The sequence below is a fragment of the Dendropsophus ebraccatus genome, chromosome 6, assembly GCF_027789765.1.
Source record: "Dendropsophus ebraccatus isolate aDenEbr1 chromosome 6, aDenEbr1.pat, whole genome shotgun sequence".
Taxonomy (NCBI): domain Eukaryota; kingdom Metazoa; phylum Chordata; class Amphibia; order Anura; family Hylidae; genus Dendropsophus; species Dendropsophus ebraccatus.
In genome coordinates this window covers 152,561,706-152,571,016 of record NC_091459.1, presented here as the reverse complement: position 1 = coordinate 152,571,016, position 9,311 = coordinate 152,561,706, and the positions used below count along the sequence as shown (strand labels likewise).

General features: G+C 46.5%; 1 protein-coding gene across 4 annotated transcripts in view; it reads right to left on the bottom strand.

Annotated features, from left to right (window-relative positions):
* Window positions 1-5,890: 5,890 nt before the first annotated feature.
* The window catches only part of LOC138794568 (zinc finger protein 45-like), a 25,177-nt gene continuing 21,756 nt past the window's right edge, over window positions 5,891-9,311 (bottom strand). The window contains exons 5-6 of one of the 4 annotated variants that reach the window (XM_069973317.1): window positions 8,620-9,047; window positions 5,891-8,550 (exon numbers count right to left, since the gene is read on the bottom strand). In XM_069973317.1, the coding sequence (XP_069829418.1) occupies window positions 6,670-8,550; window positions 8,620-9,047 (2,309 nt within the window). In that variant the 3' untranslated portion in view covers window positions 5,891-6,669. Of the gene's footprint in view, window positions 9,048-9,311 lie in introns of all 4 variants that reach the window. The other 3 variants (XM_069973316.1, XM_069973318.1, XM_069973315.1) reach the window with 3 other exon arrangements.

Here is a 9,311-nt window from a genome sequence, read left to right as displayed (position 1 = left end):
ACCTGTGCAAAGCTCAAACAGCAGTAAATCAGGATCATTCCTAATGATGAGGAGAGTGGGGAGGAAGGAGAGGTGGTGCCAGACTAATGCATATACAAATGTAAGCCCCAGCCGTTAGACACAGCGCTGCCGGATTAAAAGTACATCACCTGCCGAACGGACCCCAGGACAGATCTTGCATTAAAAGCAGCTATCCGAAGGTACAAGTGGTTTGGGGGGGGGGGGGGGGGTCAGATTGTGAGTACAGGGTCACTTTAAAGTTTGCCCCTAGTAAATCGCTTAATAGTGATGAGCGAGCATGCTGGTCCGAGCTTGGTACTCGATGGAGTATTAGGGTACTGGATGGAGTATTAGGGTACTCCATGGTTCTCGTTACTCGGACGAGCATCTCGCGATACTCGAGGAAACCTCATCATCCGTTTCCTGTAAGTTTGGGCGCTATTTCTCAGCCAATAAACATGCAGGAGACTCTTTGGTACATCCTGCGATCATGTGGGACCCATACATGTCGATAGCAGCGATTGGTTGGCCAGATCAGATGACCCTGCCATATAAAACTGGGCGGGGGCAGTGCTGGCTTCAGACGCATGCTGTGAGAGATCAGGGAGAGAGCTGCTGCTGGTCAGGGAGAGTGTCAGTGTAGGATATAGCCTTCCAGTAGGCCGGGTATATACTAGCAATACAAACACACAGACCTTTTCAGGGCTTCAAAGCTTTTATTATTACTATTACTACAGACTGCTGGCTGGGAGTTGTAGTGCTGCTACCGCAATATAACCAGCACACTGTGGTGACCGGCTGCTGGCAGAAAGGGGGCATTAGGTGTTGCATACACACCCCTAAGAAGGGCTCAGTGTACTCCTTTTTTATTTTGGGGCTGGTGGTCCTGCTGTACTACATTGTATTGCTGGGATTTGTAGTACACCTGCATAGAACTTCACTGCTCATTGTAAGGGGGTATCACAGAGTGTGTGTATAGTTCCGGCCAATACCAGATTGTACCGTACTACCCTCCCCCCAAACTCGTGGGGACTATACTGTATTGCTGGGATTTGTAGTACATCCTGCATAGAACTTCACTGGAAGAGAAGAAAAAACATGTATAGGGTCAGCACTCAGACGAATGAAGAAACATTTCTCCTGGCTGGATTACCTAAGTGTTTTGTGCACGGAGAGACTTCCCCTGGACTCCGGGGTTTCATATACAAGAAAGAAGAAAAGATCCTCTCCAGCTCAAACAAGATTGAATGCTTTATTAGACATGTATATAACACCGACGCGTTTCAGACCCCACTGGGTCCTTTGTCTTTTTGTACAGAAAACCATGACTGACAAACAATAACCATCTCCATATATTAGTGACATAGATAAGTTTCACAATAAAAGAAATTTTTTGTGTGTTAAATGACAAAAATTCAAGACATAAACATATATAAGTGTATATACAAGAAACGATTCTATTAGTATACTTATATACACTTATATATGTTTATGTCTTGAATTTTTGTCATTTAACACTAAAACTTTCTTTTATTGTGAAACTTATCTATGTCACTAATATATGGAGATGGTTATTGTTTGTCTATTGATAGAACTTCACTGCTCATTGTAATGGGGTGTCACAGAGTGTGTATAGGTCCAGCCACTACCAGATTGTACTGTACAGCCCCCCCCTAAACTAGTGGGTACTACACTTTATTGCTGGGATTTGTAATACACCTGCATAAAGCGTCACTGCTCATTGTAAGGGGGTGTCACAGAGTGTGTATTGGTTCAGCCACTACCATTGTATCGCACAGCCCTACGGCTGTGGAGGAGCGGGACTGGTTGCCCGGGGCCCGCCGATCGCGCCCCCGCCAACCAGCCAGCTGTTTTATTTATTTTTGTCTAGCCGTGGCCTCACCACCCCCGGTCGAGAGGCATCAGGTGTACCCTTGATGGTGACTGACAGCTGGCCTAGCCAAATTGTACCTAACAGCCCCCCCAAAACTCGTGGGGACTACACTGTATTGCTGGGATTTGTAGTACATCCTGCATAGAACTTCACTGCTCATTGTAAGGGGGTATCACAGCGTGTATCTAGGTCCAGCCACTACCAGATTGTACCATACAGCGCCCCAAAACTTGTGGGAGCACAAGTATTTTTCCTGATTTCTGTATTTCATATGCAAGGTCTATCTAAGTTCCATACTGTGCAGTGTCCATAAAATAGTGAACCCCAGGGGTAAGGGTCGAGGACAATGTCAAACTCAAAACAACGGTGGGGGGAGAAGTGGGGAGTCACATGATGCAGGGAATGTTACCCCAACTGCTAGAGTCAAATTCATAGTTAAATTCAATTTACCTTCCTTGTCTTGTCCATTTCGAACCATATTATCTGTGGATGTCATCTTATCTTAGGGGCGTCCTCTGCCGTCCTTTCAACAGTACCTTCTACCTTTTTTCGATGTTGTAGCCATTTTGAAGGCAGGATTGACCAGGTCTTTTTAATAGACACTTGCCCTCTCTTAGAGACTCTTTAAAGGATTGAAAGTGTATTCATTTGTTCAAATCAAAATCTTCTTAAGAAGACTGTATTGTTATTCTTCGTCCCTACCTCCAAAGATATACCTCTCACGAACAACTGCATAATTGTATTGTCCATCTTGGTCTGGGTCTGTGGTGTCAGGCTAAGTTTTTGGGTGGTCCATATGCTACCGGTGTTTGAATGGTTCCATGTATTCTCACCGCCATGCTGTGTCAGGCTAAATTTTGGGTTGGTCCAAATGCTAACTCTGCTTTAATGAAACTCTGTGTCCTCACCGCCATGCTGTGTCAGGCCTAATTTTTGGGAGGCTCACTTGGTACCTCACTTTTTATGGTTCTCTGTGTCCTCACTGCCATGCTGACGTTACACTACGTCTGCGGAGGAGAGGGACTGGTTGCCAGGGGCCCGCCGATCGCGCCCCCGCCAACCAGCAAGCTGTTTTTTTTTTTTTTTTTAATCTCTTACTGTACTGTGTCAAGCCTAATTTTTGGAAGGTTCCACGCCTGCCTCATCTAAAGGCCGGTAATGGCCACTTTATATTTTTTTATTTTCTAACCTTCAATTTAAATTTTAAAATCAAATCGACTTCAATTCAAGCGCAATTTTTCAGGTTTGTCTGGTAATCTATTGTATCTCCAAGATACACGCCACTGTTCAAAGGAACAGACAGTGATAATGGTGGATCCTAATTTAGCATCCTTGTGTTGTCCATTTCGTACCATATGATCTGTGGATGTGAACTTGCGGGGGTTCTTAAGAAGACTGTATTGTTATTCTTCGTCCCTACCTCCAAAGAGATGCCTATCACGCACAACTGCATGAGGGGGTGAGGCTAAATCTAGCCATAATCCGGCTATTTTAGTTTTAGGCGCAGCAGCACTGCCGTGGGTAAGCGCCAACAGGCGGTGCTCAAACTGCTGAACAGCACCTTCTACCTTCCTTGGATGTTTTAGATGTTTTGAAGGCAGGATTGACCAGGCCTTTAACCATTAGTTTCTTTCCTTCCTTGGATGTTGTAGCCTTTTAGAAGGCAGGATTGACCAGGTCTTTTTATTACACAGGCTACCGCACTTGCCGTCTCTTAGAGACTCTTTAAAGGATTGAAAGTGTATTTGTTCAAATTCCGTGGCCTGCGGAGGAGCGGGACTGGTTGCCGGGGGCCTGCCGATCGCGCCCCCGCCAACCAGCCAGCTGTTTTATTTTAGTTTTTTTGGTCTAGCCGTGGCCTCACCACCCCCGGTCGAGAGGCATGAGGTGTACCCTTGATGGTGACTGACAGCTTGCCTAGCCAGTCAGCTGTCAGCACCCGGGTTCGTGTGTAATTAGCAGTGAGCTTTGTTGCGTGTGACAAGGTGCGGAACCTGGTGGCGGCTCTGCAACTCAGCAGCCTCACACATGTACCATGCCTGGCCCACATCTTCAACCTAATGTTGCTGCGGTTCCTTAAAACTTACCCCAATGTGGCTGATTTGCTCAAAAGGTGCACCCCATCTGTGCGCATTTCCGCAAGTCAACCAGTTAAATTAACCCCAACTGCTACAGTCCAATTCAAACTCAAAACAACGGTGGGGGGAAGTGGGGAGTCACATGATGCAGGGAATGTTACCCCAACGTCTACAGTCAAATTCAATTTACCTTGTCTTGTCCATTTCGAACCATATTATCTGTGGATGTCATCTTATCTTACGGGTGTCCTCTGCCATTCTTTCACCAGTACCTTTGACCTTTTTTCGATGTTGTAGCCGTTTTTAAGGCAGGGTTGACCAGAGCAGTAATGGACATCCATGTTGACTACTGGTGTGCCTACCCTTGCCTCCATGTTGGCCATTGTTTGGCCTTAACTGGCATCCATGTTGACTACTGGTGTGCCTGCCCTTGCCTCCATGTTGGATACTGCTGGGCCTTAACTGGCATCCATGTTGACTACTGCTGACTACTGGTGTGCCTGCCCTTGCCTCCATGTTGGCTACTGCTGATCCTGCCTGGCCTCTATGTTAACTATTGTTGCTCCTGCCTGGCCTCCATGTTGGTTACTGTTGCTCCTGTCTGGCCTCCATGTTGGTTACTGTTGCTCCTGCCTGGCCTCCATGTTGGTTACTGTTGCTCCTGCCTGGCCTCCATGTTGGTTACTGTTGCTCCTGCCTGGCCTCCATGTTGGCTACTGCTGCTCCCATGAGTTCTCTGTGTGCTCAATGCCATGCAGTGTTTGGCTTAATTTTGGGGAGGCTCACTTGCTTCCTTATTCACTTTTAATGGTTCTCTGTGTGCTCACTGCCATGCTAGGTCTAGTATAATTTTTAGAAGGCTGACTGGCTACCGCTTCTACTTTGTTCACTGTGTCCTCAGCGCTATGCTGTGTCAGGCTGAATTTTTGGGTGGTTCATGATATGCTACCTCTGTTTTAATGGTTCCCTGTATTCTCACTGCCATGCTGTGTCAGGCTGAGTTTTTGGGTGGTCCCTATGCCTACCTCTGTTTTAACCAGGCTGTTGCACAGAATTAGGCATAATGGTGCTATTAGGCAGCCTCAGAGGCATGCATACATGCTGCCCCTGCTGTTTCCTGTCCATTTCCGTTGTGTTTCCATCAATTTCTGAGGTTGACAAGTTTTCACACGACCTTCTTCTCCCTACCGAACTTGAGTCTCCTGCAAAAAAGCTTGAGTCTCCCATTGACTTCAATGGGGTTTGTTACTCGAAATGAGCACTCGAGTATTGGGAAATACTCGTCTCGAGTAACAAGCACCCGAGCATTTTAGTACTCGCTAAACACTATCCGTTAATAAATTTGACACATATAGGTCTAAAAAAATTCATGCGCAATTTATCCTTGAAAAAATACTTTTATAAAAAAAACATACTATAGATCGTTGTCCTGATAAACCTAAAGAAGAAAAAAATACTCAATTTGTACATACTAATCTGAAGGCCAAATCACTAGAGATGAGCGAACCTGGAGCATGCTGGAGTCTATCCGAAGCCGAACTTTTGGCATTTGATTAGCGGTGGCTGCTGAACTTGGATAAAGCCCTAAGGCTATGTGGAAAACATGGATATAGTCATTAGCTTTATCCAAGTTCTGCAGCCCCGATAATCAAATGCCGATCGTTCAGGTTCGGATCAACTCGAACCCAAACTCTGTTCGCTTATCTCTACAAATCATAGAATACTCAGAGGCCTTTGTTACGTTTGAAAAATTGGTAACTAGGGATTTACAAAAAATTAATATAAAAAGGGGCAATAACAATCTCACTAATCAAGAAATAACGGCTTTAAAAACTCAACATAATGAACAACTAACAATCAGACTGGCGGACGGGGGGGGGGGGGGGTATAGTGCTTATGAATAAGGAGTATTATCAAAAGGGAGGCAGAAAGAATCCTTAGTGACCAAAAAACTTATGAGAAACTAACTAAAAATCCAACCAAAGAATATGAACCTGCTTTATCCTCTAGAGAAAAGGGCCTCCCTGAGTTGTCCTCCTTAGACTCAACCAATGCATTTGAGGCTGGAGTCCCAGCAGAGGAAGCTGACTGCTCTGTGCTGGACACGGCGAGGCCTTTAAGTGAATTCTCAATCTCTGTTCTCTTTAACAGAAGGCAGATGGTACTTCTAATGCCACCAGCTTGGATACACAGAAATCCCAATCAGGGCGAAGCTTTCCTTTCCTACAATCTCTACGTCCTTTATCTGCCGACAATCTTCTGTGTTTCTCACTCCGTTTTAACAACAATATAATAACTGTCTGTGATAATATCTTGGGTATTGTTCTAATAATCATCACCACAATGGGCTTCTTCCTGTCAGTACCCAAATTATGACCCACAGCCGGCAGATGTGTGATTTTTTTTTATATTTTTATTTCACATTACAGTGTTCCATGATCTTTATGTTGTTTCTATTGAACATTGTATTGTCTTCCCGTCCCTCCGGCAGTGTGGGGTAGAGTATGATTACAGGAGGCGAGCATCGGGGGGACCATTCAGCTTCACTGGTTTAGAAGGGATCAGCACAACACCTTCCCTCCTTCCCCACTGATCAGAGGCAGGAAAGGCTCACTGTAACGCTTTGTTTCTCCCGTGTGGCTTCTCTTCTGTGACTCATCTGTAAAGCTTTTTCCACACGGAGCATAGAAATGGCTTCTACCTTGTGTGAGCTATGAATTGATGTCTAAGAACAAGCGATCTTCCCATAAAACGTTTCCCACACTCTGGACAGGAATGTGGCTTATCCCCTGTGTGAGTTCTTTGATGATCGTTAAGTTTGCCTTTAGTAATAAAGCATTTCCCACATTCTAAGCATGGATAGGGCTTTTCGCCGGTGTGAATTCTCTGGTGTTTGATAAGACTTGACCTATCCATAAAGCATTTCTCACATTCTGAACACCCAAAAGGCTTCTCTCCTGTGTGAGTTCTCCAATGTATAATAAGGCTTGATTTAGCCGAAAATCCTTTTCCACATTCTGTGCATGTATATGGCTTCTCACCTGTGTGTATTCTCCCATGCACAAAAAGATATGCTTTAGTCTTAAAACTTTTCCCACATACTGAACATTTATATGGCTTCTCTACTTCCTGACTCTTCTTATGTGATGTATCTGTGCCGCCTTTCCCAGTGTGCAAGGATGAGGACGGCCTCTGTCCTGTGTGTCTTCTCTCATGTGATGTATCTGTACCGCCTTTCCCAGTGCGTGAGGATAAGGACGGCTTTTGTCCTGTGTGGCTTCTCTCATGTGATGTATCTGTCCCGCCTTTTCCAGTGCGTGAGGATAAGGACGGCCTTTGTCCTGTGTGGCTTCTCTCATGTGATGTATCTGTACCGCCTTTCCCAGTGCGTGAGGATGAGGACGGCTTTTGTCCTGTGTGGCTTCTCTCATGTGATTTATCTGTACCGCCTTTCCCAGTGCGTGAGGATGAGGACGGCTTTTGTCCTGTGTGGCTTCTCTCATGTGATGTATCTGTACCGCCTTTCCCAGTGGGTGAGGATGAGGACGGCTTCTGTCCTGTGTGTCTTCTCTCATGTGATGTATCTGTACCGCCTTTCCCAGTGTGTAAGAATGAGGACGGCTTCTGTCTTCTCTCTCTCTCCCTAAAGTGTATTTTTCTGTGTGTAAAAAGAGTAGAAATATTTGTGAACTGTATTCCACATTCTCTACATCGAAATTTCTGACGCTCTTCATGACCCATCATTGTGGCAACAATGGGTAATGGGCCAGGACGTTGCGCCTCGTGATCGGGAGGATTATATGATATGGTGGCCGTATGGTTTTGTTCTCTCATAGAGCGCTGGGTAATATCTCCGCTGTAAGGTCCTGGATGTGCAGTAGCGGTATGGTGGTGTTCTCTTGTAGAGCTGTGGGTGATATCTCCGCTGTGAGGTCCTGGATGTACGGTAGCGGTAAGGTGGTGTTCTCTCGTAGAGCTGTGGGTGATATCTCCGCTGTGAGGTCCTGGATGTACGGTAGCGGTAAGGTGGTGTTCTCTCGTAGAGCTGTGGGTGATATCTCCGCTGTGAGGTCCTGGATGTACGGTAGCGGTAAGGTGGTGTTCTCTCGTAGAGCTGTGGGTGATATCTCCGCTGTGAGTTCCTGGATGTACGGTAGCGGTAAGGTGGTGTTCTCTCGTAGAGCTGTGGGTGATATCTGCACTATAAGGTACCGGATGTACGGTAGCGGTAAGGTGGTGTTCTCTTGTAGAGCTGTGGGTGATATCTCCGCTGTGAGGTCCTGGATGTACGGTAGCGGTAAGGTGGTGTTCTCTTGTAGAGCTGTGGGTGATATCTCCGCTGTGAGGTCCTGGATGTACGGTAGCGGTAAGGTGGTGTTCTCTTGTAGAGCTGTGGGTGATATCTCCGCTGTGAGGTCCTGGATGTACGGTAGCGGTAAGGTGGTGTTCTCTCGTAGAGCTGTGGGTGATACCTCCGCTGTGAGGTCCTGGATGTACGGTAGCGGTAAGGTGGTGTTCTCTCGTAGAGCTGTGGGTGATATCTCCGCTGTGAGGTCCTGGATGTACGGTAGCGGTAAGGTGGTGTTCTCTCGTAGAGCTGTGGGTGATATCTGCACTATAAGGTCCTGGATGTACGGTAGCGGTAAGGTGGTGTTCTCTTGTAGAGCTGTGGGTGATATCTCCGCTGTGAGGTCCTGGATGTACGGTAGCGGTAAGGTGGTGTTCTCTCGTAGAGCTGTGGGTGATATCTCCGCTGTGAGGTCCTGGATGTACGGTAGCGGTAAGGTGGTGTTCTCTCGTAGAGCTGTGGGTGATATCTGCACTATAAGGTCCTGGATGTACGGTAGCGGTAAGGTGGTGTTCTCTTGTAGAGCTGTGGGTGATATCTCCGCTGTGAGGTCCTGGATGTACGGTAGCGGTAAGGTGGTGTTCTCTCGTAGAGCTGTGGGTGATATCTCCGCTGTGAGGTCCTGGATGTACGGTAGCGGTAAGGTGGTGTTCTCTCGTAGAGCACTGGGTGACAGCACCATCTTCTGCTTTACCGCTAAGCGACGGTATGATGTTACTGCGATTTTCTGTTAGGGTTAGAAATGCTTTCTGTTATGGTTGGTTTCCCCACAAAGATGATCACCACATTAGATTCCTATTATTCTGCTAAGACATGGATCCAAGGTGAATAAAAACTATATGATGAGTGAAGCGGCTTTGTTAGGGTTTGTGCAAAGCAGAACGATCGGCTGTTGAATCCAGCTGTCTGCCCGCTTTGTGGAGAAGGTGGAGACAGCCCAAGGACCAGCTAGAAAACATGGATACAGCCATGTCTCCACCTTCTCCAAGAA